Here is a 15,838-nt window from a genome sequence, read left to right as displayed (position 1 = left end):
GCTTAATTTTAAACACATAAACAGATCTACTGAAGTAAATAAAACTGGTTATGTGCTAGAAGTTAAGCTTGTGTTAAAGTACTTCACTGGGTTGTGGTAGAATCCTAGAAACCTTATATGTTTTTTTGTTTCCATTAAAATACATGATTATTAAAATATAGCTTACTTGCGGGCAAGGTAGAGATTCAGTGTTAATGTACCTATAAAGTGGAACAATTATTTAGGAAATATAGCAAATGCTGTATGAAAGATGGCTTTTTCCCTACTAAATTACAATATTTCTCTGTGGCATACTACTTCAATGACAATGTTTTTGAAGTAACAGGACTTTAAATTCCCTTTGAATTTGCAACAGTTTTCATGTTAAAGAGGAGTAAAATTATTTTCAGCTTGAAAAGGCTGTGTCAATAAACTCTGAATTTATAATTTATCAGTTATACAGAATACTTTAATAAATATTTGTGCATTTTATTTCCAGTTAGTTCAAGGTTTCTTCTAATGTTAGCTTTAATAGGTGTTCTGTACCATGAACCGTACGAACAAGACAAGCCGAAACACGAATACTAAAAGACAAAAATGAGATCTCGGTATTAATTACTGAAATTCAGGGCTGTCTTTCCTTCAGGATCTATATAAATTTATCTGTGTGTATCTATCTTTTCAGGCTTTACAAAGCTCTGTTCTGTTCTACAGCCTTCTTTCCCAACTGACTAAATCATAGAATGACATATTGAAACCAAATGTAGTTACTGTTGCAATTAGGCTGAAGTTTTCAGAAAGAAAAGACTGTGTTTCTGAAAACTTGCCTACTGTCTAGAACTGTATGATTTGATAAAACAGAAGAATTTCTTCTTCCAAAAAACCTGCCTTACTATTAATGTGTATGTTCTTTCAAATAATCTAACCTAATCTAAAAGAACATGATTTAGTCAGACTTAGTATGGAATTTCAACATGGCATAATAAGATTTTCTTTAAAAAATACAGATCCTATATGGTTTCTCTTTTGAAGATGTTAACAGAAGAAGGAAATAAACAACATAACTGAATGCCTCTCAACAGCATTTTAGGTGGTTGATGTTGTTTTTTGTTTTGGTTGTTATTTAAGTTTCACACAGAAAAAAAAAGTTTATTTCCTGGAGTAATTAGTATTTTTCACCCCTCTTCCAGCAATTACTGAAAAAGGTATCACTATTAGTAAAAACTTGTGATAAAACACTGAAAAATACAATTATGGCAGGGATTTTAAAATGCTAATTTCAGTAATTTTAAATTTATATTTCCAACTTCATTACCTCTGGGCAGTCCCAAGTATTTGAATGCTCTTTGAAGTCACAAATAGCTAAGACTGAAAAATTCTGTATTCTCTTCAGCCACTGCACACAGATTCGAGTATCTGTTACCCAAGTAAGCCAAGTAAAATAGTGATCACTAAAATATAAAAAAAAAAAAATTAAAAAGGGAGAAATGGCAGTTATTAAGCAACAGGAGTATGGAAGCATTGCTACAGATTGCATTCCCCTCATTTCTCTCCAAAAAACAACAGCAAAACTTTCACTGTTTTAGGGTACTTTTTTATCCTTTGTAACAATGTATCATATGGACAGCCAAAATAAAAATGCAATATTTCTAGTTAGCTGCTGATCCTTCTAGGGGTTTAATATGGCAGTACACTGTTAGTTAAAGCACAATTCAGAGGTTCAAGCATTTAAAAGAAATAGATAAAACCTTTTTTTCAGCCAAGAAAAGACATATTTGAGGGCACACTACCTGGATGCTATGATTGCAGGAACTGGCACCTCCTTAGGACCAAATGCTTCAGAGTAAATAGTGTCTACAATAAACACTTTAACAGTAGGATTTTTAGCTCCAGCCTTCAAAGAAAATGTTTGAGGTCATTAAAACCAGGTTCTGAATAATTCAGATTGAGGAAAACCAAAACACTTTTTGCAGGAAAGTAGACAGGTTACAAAATATGAATGAAGTTGAGTATAATACAGCAAATAGTCCTATAAGATCTAAGAGTGACACTACAGCAGTAGTACATACTTAGTTTACTATTTCATTTATATTTATATATGTAAAGAAGGAAACCTTTTAAACATTTGAGTTTAGTGCCTTTCTCTACAGAAAATGTGCTTGGTGGTAATGATTGTTCTGTTTGCAGTGAGGGCCTTTGCAGCACACATTACACTGACTTCAGCATAAAACTCCAGTTTATTCATATGATTGCAAGTGCTGTTTGACATCCCAACTGGGAAATGGCTGCTTAAACTGATTTCATGGTTGCTTCTTCACTGCATACATTATCAGTTTTTTAATTCTTCTCCATGTGTGGTCTAAACCATCCAGTTTTACTTTAGAACTATGACCCAGCTGACAGGTGAGCAAATTCTTTAAATACATTAACATGATCCCTTGCAATCATATGAACATGATAAGAGTCAGGAGAGCTTTATAATACATGCAGAAGAAATGCCAACCCAAAACCTTCTTGCCTTAGATCTGGCACTTGAAAGCAATTAAAATCCAAAGCCCCTTAAGATCAAAAAGCACTATGAAGTGTGCAAATAAAGCAAAGGCTTTATTTAAAAAAATAAATAGATATATATATAAAAAAACTTAGTCTCATAATTTATTTACTATAATGAAAAATAACAACTGCATCGTTTACACACTGGAAGAGGAAAACTGAATTGAAAAATATTAAGCATTTTTGCACATACTTTTTGCCTATGTGAGTAATTCCATTTATTTCACTGGTATTATATAATTTTATATGTACCTATAGCTTTTCAGAACTTAGACCAAGCTTGTTTTCTTTTATTTAAGTCACAACAGATTTAACCACAGTAATACTTAAGGAATTAAGCACAGTTAATATTCTCATTGTCACAACTCATTTCTCAACAGAAAGGAAGTCAAAAGAATGATAAAACATACCTTTGGGTATGGGATAGTTATTTTTCTAGGATACTGGTCCTCCCCAAAATATGAATATTCAATAACTGGTATGTCGGAATCATTAAATTGTACATATGCTAAATATCTTCCACTTGGAGACCACCACAGTGCATATTTTGTTGCTAACATCTCCTCTGAGGAAAAAAAAAAGGTTTATAACTCTAATCTATCTTCCAATCTATTTTAGCACTCTATTCAGCAATCTAGACACATAAAGGCAGTTACACTAAATAAATAGCATCAAAATATGCACACAGATCCCACAATTCACTTGGGATTTTTCTGTGTACATGTTTTTTTAAAAATTTTTTGGATGCACTGAAGTGCCGAATTTTCACTGAAATTAAAACTTTAAATCTTAATTCCCAGCCTCTGCCTTTGATTAGAAGGAAGACAACTTTGTAGAGTTCTGATACAGTTTCAGTAACAAAGACTCAGGATTTTGGTTACATGTTATGAATACAAAATTCATACATTGTACAGTAAATACAATATGGAAAAGAAGTAATCCTTAGGGCTGAAAAAAAAAATCATCACGGATATTTTAAAATGGATTGTGAAAACCGGAACCAATCTAAACAAAGCATTTATCATGTTGTTGCCCTTCGAGATTTACTCACCTTCATAGACCCAGTCAGGAATCCCATTAAATATTTCATTCTGTTTTCCATCACTAGTTATTTTAACTGGTGCCTCTCTAGGACTTTGTTTCAAGTAGATATTATTCTGATATACATACACCTAAAGACAAGAAAGATTTTTTTTAAGAGTATAGCCAATAATAGGATTAGAGCAAGATCTTCTACAGTCAATACTTCTGCATTACACTACCAAGACCTAATGAATACAAAATGTGAAATGGTACACTAATAGCCCTTGTAAATTCTGCAAGAGCTGGTATCTCAGCAAATAAATTATACATTGCAGGCCAAATTCTGTGTTCAGTAAAAGTTTTAGAATCAATTTTAAATACTGCATCTGTAAATCTCCATTTTAAATTCATGTGTTACACAGCATCAAAGGGAAACCAATTGGTTTTCCAGCCTTGAAATGGCATTTAATCTTATATAAAATTATGTTGGTCAATTCTGGATAAAGACTGGTGAGCAGACTGAAACACATAATGTACCTGAGAACATAGATTATTCTTCTCTTGAGACACAGACAATAAAATCTGAACAAGCTAAATCTGTTTTCTTTGTCATTATTTCTCATAACCAAGATTAATAAACAGGCCTGTCAAAAATATGGCCAAAAATATTTTTTAAAAACCCCCAAAAACAAATATAAATGTCTTTTAGCCATACAAAGCAAATTCATTCTAGGACTTAATTATCTTTACTAACCAATTTGTGTCCAACGGGTGACCAGGATATATACTGAATTTTATGTGGAAGCTGATTTTCTGTTACAAAACCACTAAAAAAAGGAAAGAAGTTGAAATGGCTTTTTGTGCACAGTACAAATGGATCATTATACTCTACATTATTAAAAAAGTCACAAAGTCATTTTCTAACTGCTTATTGTTTCTCGAGCAATGCACAATTAAGGCAGGCAGAGACATGCAGTTAACACCATGGTGTGCACCAGTGCTGGCAAAGGCTTAAACGTACTCCTTTGAAAACCTATCCAACAGCCTAAGGAGGCAGCCTTATCTGTTTCCAAATGCTGCACAAGCACCTACAGTCATTTGCTGTAGCTGCAGTCTGTGTTACAGTCTCAGCAGGTTATTGGGAAATGTGAACTCAGCACGCACTGGGGCAGGAACAACAGCAGCACGTCCAGCACTTGCTGAGGATCCCAAGTCCCGTGCAGTACCTCTCTACTCACAGCAGCTTGCAGCAACTTCTTCCTGTCACCTTGAGCCAACAGCTGCCCAAGAACGGTGCAGCTCAGTGCAGCCCCTGTTGCTCAGAACTAAGCACATTTGGTCACGCTGCTGCTTTCAGCATAAACAGGTTGACTGCAGAGGCAGATGGCTTCCTTTGGATTTGGGTGGAAAGGGGAGTGGTTTGGGCAATCTTGGGAAAGAGACCAAATGTCATGGGAAAAGCTATAGACTTTGAGGAATGCAGGGCGGGCTGTTACAAGAGTTTTAGGGAAGCTGAAGATTAGACCAACGAGAAAAAGAATGAATTAGTAGAAGGGGATGGAGACAAAAGAGAATATTGAGCAGTGAAAGTTTTAGTGCATGAAATAGAAATCAATCCAGATGAAAAGAATGTATGATTTTTCCTAGAGAACATATTTTTTTTCTCAAGCAAACAAGTAACCTGACAGATCTAGGCAAAAGCAAAGCAAGTTGGTAGTCACATTACTACAGTTTTGGAGTGAATGCTTGCAAGCACATCACTACAATGTATGCACCACAGCTCTCTGTAAGAAATATCAGGCCTTACCCGTTCATGAGATCATAAATGTGATATGATGCTGTATAAGAGTATCTCCACAGCTGCATAAATGAAGCAAGAGAATATTATTAGCCTTGAAAAAGATAACCTAATTACAAATAATCAGCTGTCTCCTCACAACCTATCCCTTTCTCAAGAAAATACCAAGAAACATTTATCTATGGTGAACACAATTAACAAAATACTAAATAAAATTAAACATTAAATTAAGAGGTATATTAAAATAATTACCTTTGAATAATTGCTTTCCAGAGCTATGAAATATTGGTCTGATGACATCACATAATTTGAAGCATTAACTTGTTTCTGAAAAATTATGAACTAGATTAGATTCTATTCTCATTCACTTTTAAACTGTAACTTGAAATACAATTGCACTTTTCTGCCTTTTTATTAATGATAAAGGTACATACCATTGTGCTGTTTGTCAGGATGGTGGTTGCATAATTAATTTCAACATTGTAAAGAATAATATCTTCCTCTGCAGACTGATGGAGATACTCATTATCTTTATAAACAAGATAAAATGTTTGTTACCTTCACAGAAGATACTACACAACATATCTGTTTATCAACAAATTCACACCTCTTTCAAAGAATATGTTTTAAGCAAATATCTTTTGGCGTCTACATAAAAAATGTTTTTCTTCTAATGATGCTGAGGTACAGAGTTATCAAGAAACTGTCTTCAGGTTCTTGAGTATATTTTCAAGATCATACACTGCAGAGAGGATCAACTATTTAACTTTACAAGTAAATGCCAGATTTTATTCTTATGTCTGATCAAAAATGCCAGTGACAGACACATTAGAAAGTCAGTATCAAAATGTAAATGTTCTAAAGAAAAATACCTTTGCTTATCATTTTACAAGAACATTCTCATTTGTATATTCTGCAGATAAAAGCAGTACCACACAAGTGACACTGCATGACTCTGTCCTTACTCACAAGAGTCCTACAAAATAAGGGTGAGTGGGCTTCACTGAAAACAGAATTTAACCCTGCCTTTGCTCAAGATCTGAGCTATACTTTGGTAGAGAATAAAGATCAGAATTTTAGCTTCAGATTATTATTTTCACTGCTATAAACAGAGAAAATGAATTACATATGTGGGGTAGCGAAAAAACAAGACTAAAAGTTAAATAGGAGCCTGAAACATTGTGAAGATGTTCATTTTTAGGAAATTAGATCACCCTTGGATCTTCTGAGCACTCTTGTGTGATTTGTGTAACAGTATTTGTATTTAAAATCATCCTTAGGATGAGATATACAATTTTAACTCCTTGTTTCAGAAGAGAAGTAGACATATGGAATGCTGTAGGCATGACTATCTATGGAATCTATGGCATGACTTTTGTGTGAGTTTTGTGACTGTTAAAAGGAAAGATAAGTCTAAGTGAGAAAGCTATAAAGAGAGAAGAAGAATATTAGGTTTAGGTGATATGCTGCCTACATTCTTCAGATATTCAGACAGAATTCTAACAGAGACCTAATTTTTATATCATACAAGTGATATCTACATACTTCAAACTGCTAATTGTAAAATTGAACCACTCAAGCAATGCCTCACGCATAAGGCTTTACTTCAGTTCTAAAATTGTGGGCTAAAACTAGCTTGGTGAGACTCCATCTGAATGGGCACTATGCTGTTGTGTTGCTTCCTGCTCCTGGCAGAGAACAGTGCTTGAGGCAGCACAGAGATGGGAGTAGTATGAGTGCTAGAATGTAATCAGGCCAGCTACAGTCTCCCTGGGCTGTGCAATTCACTGATAACGTGAGCAGCACTTCAGCCACACATAGACACATTTATATCAGCAGCAATTAACTTCATGTCTCCACCTTAAGGAACTTAGAAAGTCAGCTTTATTTTCTATGCCATATCCTGGAACTCAGGAATTTCAGCAGTGTCAGCACTTCCTGAAATGACATAAGAACAGCTGGCCTCATTGCAGAGCCAGGTACTACAGAAAACAAAGAACAGGGCCTGTAAGACAGACTACCTCAATCATTACAAGTGGTAAGTGAAGAAGTGCTCTGAAAAGCATGAAAAGGAGATTGCTTAAGGAATGACTGACACATTGACAAATTTCTTTCACTTGCTGCAATGAATATGACAGTAAAAGAAATAAAACACTGAAGGCCTCTGTAAAATTATAGTTTATACTTGACTCAGACATGTCTGTTGAAACATCAAATACCTGGATTTTCTAGAATGACTGACAGAACAGTAAATTTCAACCATAAGTTTTGACTAACACATTGTTTAATTTCATAGTTAGCATTCATTCAAAGTAAAGCTGGAAGGAAAACACATTTCTCAGTCTGTGTAAACCAGTCTGGAAATACATATTAGAAAGGCTTATCTATGTTTGAGAAAGGTTTTACCTACCTGACACCCAATATGGAAAAAATGTTTTATATTGGAAGTTTCCATTCAAATAATCCTCCAAGGTAAGAGCTCTAGGACCATCATCTGTTTTGACAGCTAAGCATAAGACAAAAAATTTCTATTAATGACAAGAGGGAAAAAAATTTATTAGTTCAGTGTTTTGTTTTTTCTGCACTTAATGCCATGCAACAGTGAGGATACCATAGTCCTGGAGATATGAAAATTGTAGGTGCAGCAGACAGGAAAGTTCCCTGTTACTGTTCTGGTAAGGTCCTTTAGCCTCTGAAAAACTCATCTTTGGGAATGGAAAATTAACTAGACAAACTAATTTATTTCAACCATTTATTCACTTAGACACCTTTACCTGAAGACCTGTGAGTCCGAATAAGCCTTTTCCACACAAAAGACAAATTAAAGGTTGCTTGGTGGTTTGTTTGTTTGGTTTTTTTAAGCATGGGTTTCATGAACTTGTAGAGGCAACTATTTTAATCAGGGCCTTCACATGTTCAGCAAATGGTCAAACAACAGGATGCAAACCCTAACTTCCAAATTTTGTACATGTCTCATTAACTACTGTTACAAGATAGCTTGCAAAATAATCACCATCCACATATATTTCTTAGTAGTCACTTGAATAACATTGATGAAGGAATGCAGGTAAAAATAATAATGAAAAGTAATGAATGAATGAACCCAAACTTGAACTTTTTATTTAATGCTGCAAAAGAAAACTGACAATGATTATTGAAAGAAGACAGATACTCAAATATTTGACTTCTAAGCAGGTCAGATAACTGTATTAAACTAATGCAAGTCGAGGCTGGTTTTCTGGATCTTGTCTGGCTATATTTTTTCCCAAAGCTAAACAGGTTAAGATAGGGTAGATTTTAAAAGAAAATTCAAGGTCAATCAACTGGATAGGAAGAGGATTATGCTGTGCAGTTCCTGTGTAGAACCTATGCAATTCACAAGAGTAATCAAAATATTTAATCCTCAAAAGACACATGAACTGTTCTGATAAAGGCCAGTTTTTAAAGTTCAATAGCATAATAATGGCAGCTTTCAGGTTTAGGCATTCTGGACGCTATGCTTTCTCCTTTAAAATCAAAGGGACTCCTGCCAGGGTTTTCAGAGGTACTAGAGATGTCACACTGCAGCTTAGTAATCTTTGCCACTTCCCCTGTTTGTTCCTTCAGAGCTCTCAGTTGACAGTCAGATAATCAAGATGACTCGTTGCTCTCAGGTTTCATATCATGCTCCATCACTTGCTCATTAGTTGCCCTCTCTGTTAAGATCACACTGACTTCCTGGGAAATGTTTCTTCATACTGCCTTCTATGGCACTTTGCAATGATAACACATATTTTCTTCTGCTAAGTGACTATTACTTACTGTAGAATACACATGTCAGGTTGACTGTTGACACAAGCCTTGTCTGCACTAATGCAGAAGAAAGCTGTCACAAGGAATAAAACTGAATGCCAATCCAGAGGCAAAAACCTGTCCCTATAAACTCTGAGCTAGCAATATATCCAGAAAATATCCCAAGAAGTTCAATAAGAAGTTAATCCCTCTTGTTAATACTATGGCTGCATATTACAGATCTTTGATACACTAATGATAAACATAGAAGACGGCAGACTTAAAAAAAAATGCTCAGGAGATAATTCCAAAGAATCTAGTTCTCGTTATGTTGAACGATGATTACTTATCACTATCTCTCAGTTAAAATTCTCTAAGTGAATAAGCTTATTAGCAAAAGAAATCAAGATCTATTTCCAAGGTTGTTTGCATAGAAAGCTTAAAATCTGCAGTCCTTTTTGTTACCTTAATCTGGTAAAATTACCTGGTTCCTTCTCTCATTTTAAGAGACAAGCAATATCACAAACATCTCATCACTGATCTAATTTTCACAGCTCTAATTTAAACCTTCCCTGTGTTAGCTATTTCACCCTTAACATACTTAATATTCCATGAGGATTTATTATGGCTGCTGATTTTCAAAATGTGCCCACTAAAATCTGAACTTTTACCACTGTACTGCAAAAAATTTGAAAACAACTATTTCTGACTTGAGTACTTACAATTTTGAATGCTTGTTTTTAGGTAACAGCTTTGGTTGTACTACCAGGATTATTCACTTTCAAAGAACAGATATGGATAAACCAACACAACCCTTTATATTTCAAAGCTCTCCTGGCTTATGGCTTATTCCACATGTTCTAATGTGCATCCTTATAAATTGTGTCTAGGCTTGCCAAATTACAGTAAGCATACATAATAATCAGAAGGTATTGTTGTTTCTGTATATGGTTATTTTATATATATATATATATATATATGCATGTTATATGTATTTAACATATATGTATTTTTATAAGTATTTTATTTAGCATCCATTACTAAACATCAAGTAGAGGACATGACAAAGGAAAACTGCTTAGCGTTATTGTCAGCTTCTGGACTAGAATTTCCATTCTCATCTCTGTGCGCTGATGCTGAATAGCTGAAGCACAAGCTCCTCCAACATGAGGAAACACAAAACTCAATTTAGCACCAGAAATTAATTCCAACACTCCTGACCCTGCTCCAAAACTTTGGTCACCTTCAGCATCAACTCACATCAACTGAACCTGCTTTTCCACTTTTGGATTGGCTGAGGTGTTGCAGAGGACACTACCTCTTCATAAGAAACTGGCTGCTCACCACTTTGTGGCTGAGCAGTAAGCTCTATGACCTCACCTGTGAAATCAGAGACACAGGGATTGGGCCTCAGGTCTAGGCCAAGGGTACACAGGGAACAGAAACTTCGACAGACTTTGGACATTCATTAAAAATAGCAGAAGAGATTAATTTGAAGCCTAAGCAATACAAACAGTTAATTGTAACTCTGCCTGGGGTTCCACTATTGCTTCTCAACTGCAGACAGGTATTTTCTTCCTTTATGCTGCAGAAGGAGTAGGTACATCAGTGTACAAGTGAAAAGCTCCTTTCTGAACCATTTGGAGTTGCAGTTTCATAGCTGGGTCATCACTGTCAGGTAAATCCCACCACATATTCCTAATTCAAAGATGTGTCAAAAAACAGTCCATGATTTCTCAGGCATGGATGTCATTTGCTACACTGATATTGCCCACCTTGCTCCTCCAAGCCTCATAGAAATTGTCTAATACTTGCAGTTGCAAGTATTTCCCTCTTAATAACATCTCAAAAAATTATTTTCCTGTTAACTTTTGAAAATCTTTGACATTTTTATACACTTGCATGTGTAAATCAAAACCACCTACCACATTTTAAGAAGAACATGATGTAACTAGAAACTTAGCAGACAAAACCAGAATTAAATGCTCCTTCCATTTTTCTTTTCCGATTTCCTAAGTAGAAATTTATTTGGTCTGTGTCTATACATTTCTCATATGCAATTGTCTGTCTAGATTGCCACATCCTTTGAGTTGAGCAGTGGTAAAGCCGGAATGTACAAACAACATTCCAGCTGTGTAGCCATTTCCTGTCTGTCTCCAGCTTGCAAAATTTGTAACTGCAAAACTCATTTATATTTCTTCTATCTACAATATCTACAACTGATCAGTAGACTACTTACAGTTCAAAAAGGTTAAGGATTTGAACAGGTAACTGCAGCACTTGCAGTTCCATCTGAGAATAAGAAGCCATAATATGACACATCCAACATAATTGTGCATTGGACATAACTCTGCATTTGTCAATTGTCTAAAATGCTCCTCCAAAAGCATCCTGTGAAGTAAGATAATTTCTTTATCATCCTGCTGGATCTAAATATGATGCTTGGTATGACTGGTTATCAAGCCACTATTCCAAGATATGCAACAAGAGTTCTCCATATTTGCTGAGGTACTGAAAAGGCCAGAGAGCTGTATTTGACAACAAAAACCCCACATTCACTTTTTCCTACAGTACCTTCCATCATCTTTATCAACTTCTTCAGGCTGCCAAACTGATCCTTGGTCTCCAATCTCTTTGGTCGACTACTATTTTAAAAATTTAAATATCATAAAATTATATCTGCCTTCCTTGTCATAAAATGCAGATCTGAGGGAGCAACTCTGACTTGACACCATGCATTTACCTTGTAGTGAAAGCTCAGATTTGACCATGCTTAGCTAGACAAAAAATCTGGCACCCCACTATCGACAGTAAAAGTCAAACCTGTCACTCTGAGGTGCTATCTCTCCAACACTGCATAATATATATGCATGTCTATATCTATCTATAGATATATATATATAACTGATATACATCTATCCTCATATTAAAATGCTACATAACAAAATCATCCATAACTGCTTCAGAAACCTTCAACCCTTCCCTCAACAACCCGGGATAAACATTAGTCACAGAAATATCAGATACGAAAGAGATTTCACCTTTCACAAAACCTGCATATTAACTGCAGGACTTAACTTTCACAAGATTTAAGCAGATGGTTGATTTTATAACATTAGTTGTAAATACAAAACTGTTTCTCCACCTCAGTCCCCCTGCCCACACATGAAAAAAAGAATAACAACAGAAAAAATAGTCTTTAAATAGATAGTGTTACTGGAATACAAGCCTTTTATTAATATTTTAATTATTTCAGAGGCATTAAAGTAATCTGCTATAGTGATAAGGTAATGTAAATACTTCTATTGCCACTACTATCTTGTCATAGAAAACAATAACCACCAAGTCAGCACCACTCATGTTCAAAATTTCAAAACTCATTTCAAGCTTCGCCAGAGCACTCAGCAGACCACAGTGGGCTGATTTACCTACAGCTGGCATTATAATACTAGAGCAAACTATCCATCCCTGTTTTATACAATGCCAACTTTAATTTTCAAATGCAGGCTTGAATATATTCACAAATAATTCAGCAAACCCCATCTACAAAAAAAAAAAGTTTAACTTGTAATTGGATACAGAACTTCTGTAATTATTACACAAGCATTTAAAACAAAATGCAAGTTCACCAAGCTAAAGAAAATTACTAACAGTTTGGAAAAGTCTCCTAACCCCTAAAACAGAAAAATAATATGGGAAGATCTGAGAGTTATTTTTGCAGTGGTGACTAAGAACATTATATATCATGCACAATGAAGTTAATTCAGGTGCTTTTCACTTCAAGGAGTTCCTTGTTTCAACATCTGCTGGCATTTCAATTCTACCTTCAGGATATTTCAGCTGTCAGTACATTTCTGTAAAGGGAAAAAGCCATAACAATTCTGACAGGACAATCCTAAACATGATTTGATAAACTTCTGTGAACTTCAGAAGTCACAATAGCCAAAGATACTGCATTTTACACTACATTAGATTAAAAATACCTTACCTCTTGATGGAAGCAGTATAATACACATAAGTAATAAGGAAAGCAAAAGGCATATAACCACACCAAATATGATTTTTAGCCGGGTCTGCAGAAGAGAAACAAACAATAATTACATTTTTAATATTGTCTGAAGTGCCCTTCCATGGCTGGTAAATAATGAAATCCTCCTTCTCTCTAACTGCTGTAATCCGTCCTAGCAACAAGCAAAAACATCCCTGCAGTACATACAAAAAGAATTCCCCTTCCTTCTTTAAAGCAAATATTTTCACATCAGAGCCAGTCTTGTCTAACAGCTGACAGTTTAAAACAAAGGATGTAAATGCTACCAAAAGTTGAATTCAGGAGCATACAGACCTTCATTTTCCTGTTGTATTCTAAAAGAATGTAAATTCTCTCTTCTGGGTGTTGGTCAGTAGATCTGGGAGAGGAGTTCGAAAAGGCAGTGTCTGTTTTCACAGTTGGAGGCCAAACCTCTGGCAGACTTTTTTTTTCCTACATACTTTTGGAAACTGTGCCAAATTTCAAAACCTTTCCATAAAATTGAAACCACACTTCAGGGGAAGTTCTTGGACAAGAAACGGACAGTGGGAGGCTATCGGGGTGGTGATTATGTACTTCCCATCAATGTGAGCTGTAACCAACATCTGCTTACACTAACTTGAGGTTTTGTGACTCATCAGATACTTGACATGCACTGTTTTTCTCTGCAAAGTATCTACTGTGTTTTTTGGCACTCCCCACTTTCTCGGGACATAGTCATGACCGTATTTCTACTCTCTACAGAGAAAGTAGAAGAAAATCCCATAGCTTTATTGCTTATGTGGAATTCACATATGTTTACTTTTAGAAATAATAAATGATGGCACAAGAATGTAAAACAAGCAGCAGAAACAGTACTGTTTAATGTCTTCCACATGTGAGGAGAATTGCTGTTTTCCCCTGAAAACTATGCACATCTATAGGCTACGTAGGAAAGCTTACAGAAGTAAATACATACAAGCCCAGCGGAAATTCTGAAATAGTTCTCCAACCGCCAATTACACCTATTTTATTTAGCCCACTGAAATGAGGTCAGCTGAAAACTGGGAAAACTGGAGACCGCAGTGTCAGGTTACATAATCCATCCTTCACGAGAGCGGAGAAAGGCTGGAAAAGGGAAGAACAAGTCCGCCGTGCCCGGTCCCCGACGTTACCCACACGCCGCGGCTGCCGCTGAGCCCGGCCCGGCCTGAGGGGCCCGGCCCGGCTCGGCCCGAGGGACCCGGCCCGGCCCGGCCCGAGGGACACAGAACGTGCACAAAACACCAGCTTTAAATGCTTAGCAGCCAAACACATTTATTAGTATTTTTTTTCTTTTTTTTTTTCCAGGAACCCAAAAATAGTTTGTAGTTATAATGTAAGCAACTGAGTTGCACATAACGGCCCGGCTCGGCCCGGCCCGGCCCGGCCTGAGGGACCCGGCCCCGCCTCCGCGACAGAGCCCGGCTCTGTGCCCTCTAGCGACAGGAACACACACGGACACGGGGACACGGGGACAGCGACACACACACAGGGATAGAGACACGCACAGGGACAGGGACACACACACACACGGGCACGGGGACAGGGATACACACACAGGGATAGAGAGACACACACAGGGACAGGGACACACACGGGGACGGGCACGGGGACAGCGACACACACAGGGACAATGGACACGGGGACAGGGACACACACATGGGGACAGAGACACACATACACAGGGACACAGATGGGGACATGGACACACACACGGGGACATAATACACATGCACATGGGCATACACACAATACAGACACACACACAAATGGACATACATATACATACACATATACATGGACACGCACACAGACACACACACATGTATACACACACATATGTATACATACACACACATGTATACACTCCCCCCCACACACACGTGGGAAGTGTCAGCTGCCAAAGAAGGCCACAGTGTGACAGAATATTCACATAAAACTTAGGGCTGGTGACTGGAAGTTGCAGGTTGGGCTTAGGTATGTTCATTTTGCATGCAGAGTCTGATGGCTCACCTCGCCTTTCTCCCTGCTGGGACAGACTTCATTTTCTGCTGAGGAAAGGAGTCTGCAATGGTGGTGCCTCTGTGTGAAAGTCAGGCACTGGGACTGATTTTTTAGAAGAGGTTAACAAGGACCAAGCACCCAGATCTTACTGAAATTCAGTAGTTGATGGGTTTAACAAATCCTCAGGCTTCTCTGAAAATTGAAAATCTAGCAGATGAGATAGGTTTTCTGTCACATCAAATTTTCCAGCAGAACTTGGGCTAACTATGAATTTATTACAGAGTATCACAAAGAAAAAACATTTAATATATTACCCCTCAAGTGGCCAAGTTACTGCCTTAGCTTAACAGTATGGGTTGGAATTTGAATCCTAACTGTTACACCAGCCTTGGTGAGGCAGAACTGATCTGGGTTGTATTTTGGCAATATTCATTGCATTAGACTCGGAGAGAGAATTTTTGAAAATATTCAAATTTATCATGTGGAAAAATCAGTGATATGAAACATGACTTATTTTCTCATTAAAATTCAGTTCCCCTCTCTCCGCAGTTTTTGTCACAACAATAAATTACAAGTTGAAGTTTCTGAATAAGAAAAAACATAAAAACAAGATGAAGTTTCTGAATAAGATCCATCCTGGTCATGTAAGACATGCAGGACAA

General features: G+C 36.6%; 1 protein-coding gene across 5 annotated transcripts in view; it reads right to left on the bottom strand.

The window, feature by feature from the left end:
- LOC120498095 (fibroblast activation protein alpha) overlaps positions 1-14,383 on the bottom strand; it is a 39,425-nt gene extending 25,042 nt beyond the window's left edge. For 2 of the 5 annotated variants that reach the window (XR_005626635.1, XM_039700450.1), the window contains exons 1-11: positions 13,467-14,383; positions 13,113-13,197; positions 7,764-7,859; positions 5,788-5,882; positions 5,606-5,680; positions 5,363-5,415; positions 4,310-4,382; positions 3,584-3,704; positions 2,943-3,097; positions 1,770-1,873; positions 1,295-1,430 (exon numbers count right to left, since the gene is read on the bottom strand). Coding sequence is in view for 4 of the 5 variants with exons in the window: in XM_039700450.1 (XP_039556384.1) it covers positions 1,295-1,430; positions 1,770-1,873; positions 2,943-3,097; positions 3,584-3,704; positions 4,310-4,382; positions 5,363-5,415; positions 5,606-5,680; positions 5,788-5,882; positions 7,764-7,859; positions 13,113-13,197; positions 13,467-13,472 (999 nt within the window). In the remaining variant the exon portion in view is untranslated. The remainder of the gene's footprint in view (positions 1-1,294; positions 1,431-1,769; positions 1,874-2,942; positions 3,098-3,583; positions 3,705-4,309; positions 4,383-5,362; positions 5,416-5,605; positions 5,681-5,787; positions 5,883-7,763; positions 7,860-13,112; positions 13,198-13,466) is intronic. The other 3 variants (XM_039700430.1, XM_039700440.1, XM_039700459.1) reach the window with 3 other exon arrangements.
- Positions 14,384-15,838: the final 1,455 nt, after the last annotated feature.

The sequence above is a fragment of the Passer montanus genome, unplaced genomic scaffold (genome assembly GCF_014805655.1).
Source record: "Passer montanus isolate IOZ18808 unplaced genomic scaffold, ASM1480565v1 scaffold1, whole genome shotgun sequence".
NCBI classification, from domain to species: Eukaryota; Metazoa; Chordata; class Aves; order Passeriformes; family Passeridae; genus Passer; species Passer montanus.
The sequence above is the reverse complement of the archived record's forward strand: the minus strand, read 5'-3'. Positions and strand labels throughout refer to the sequence as shown.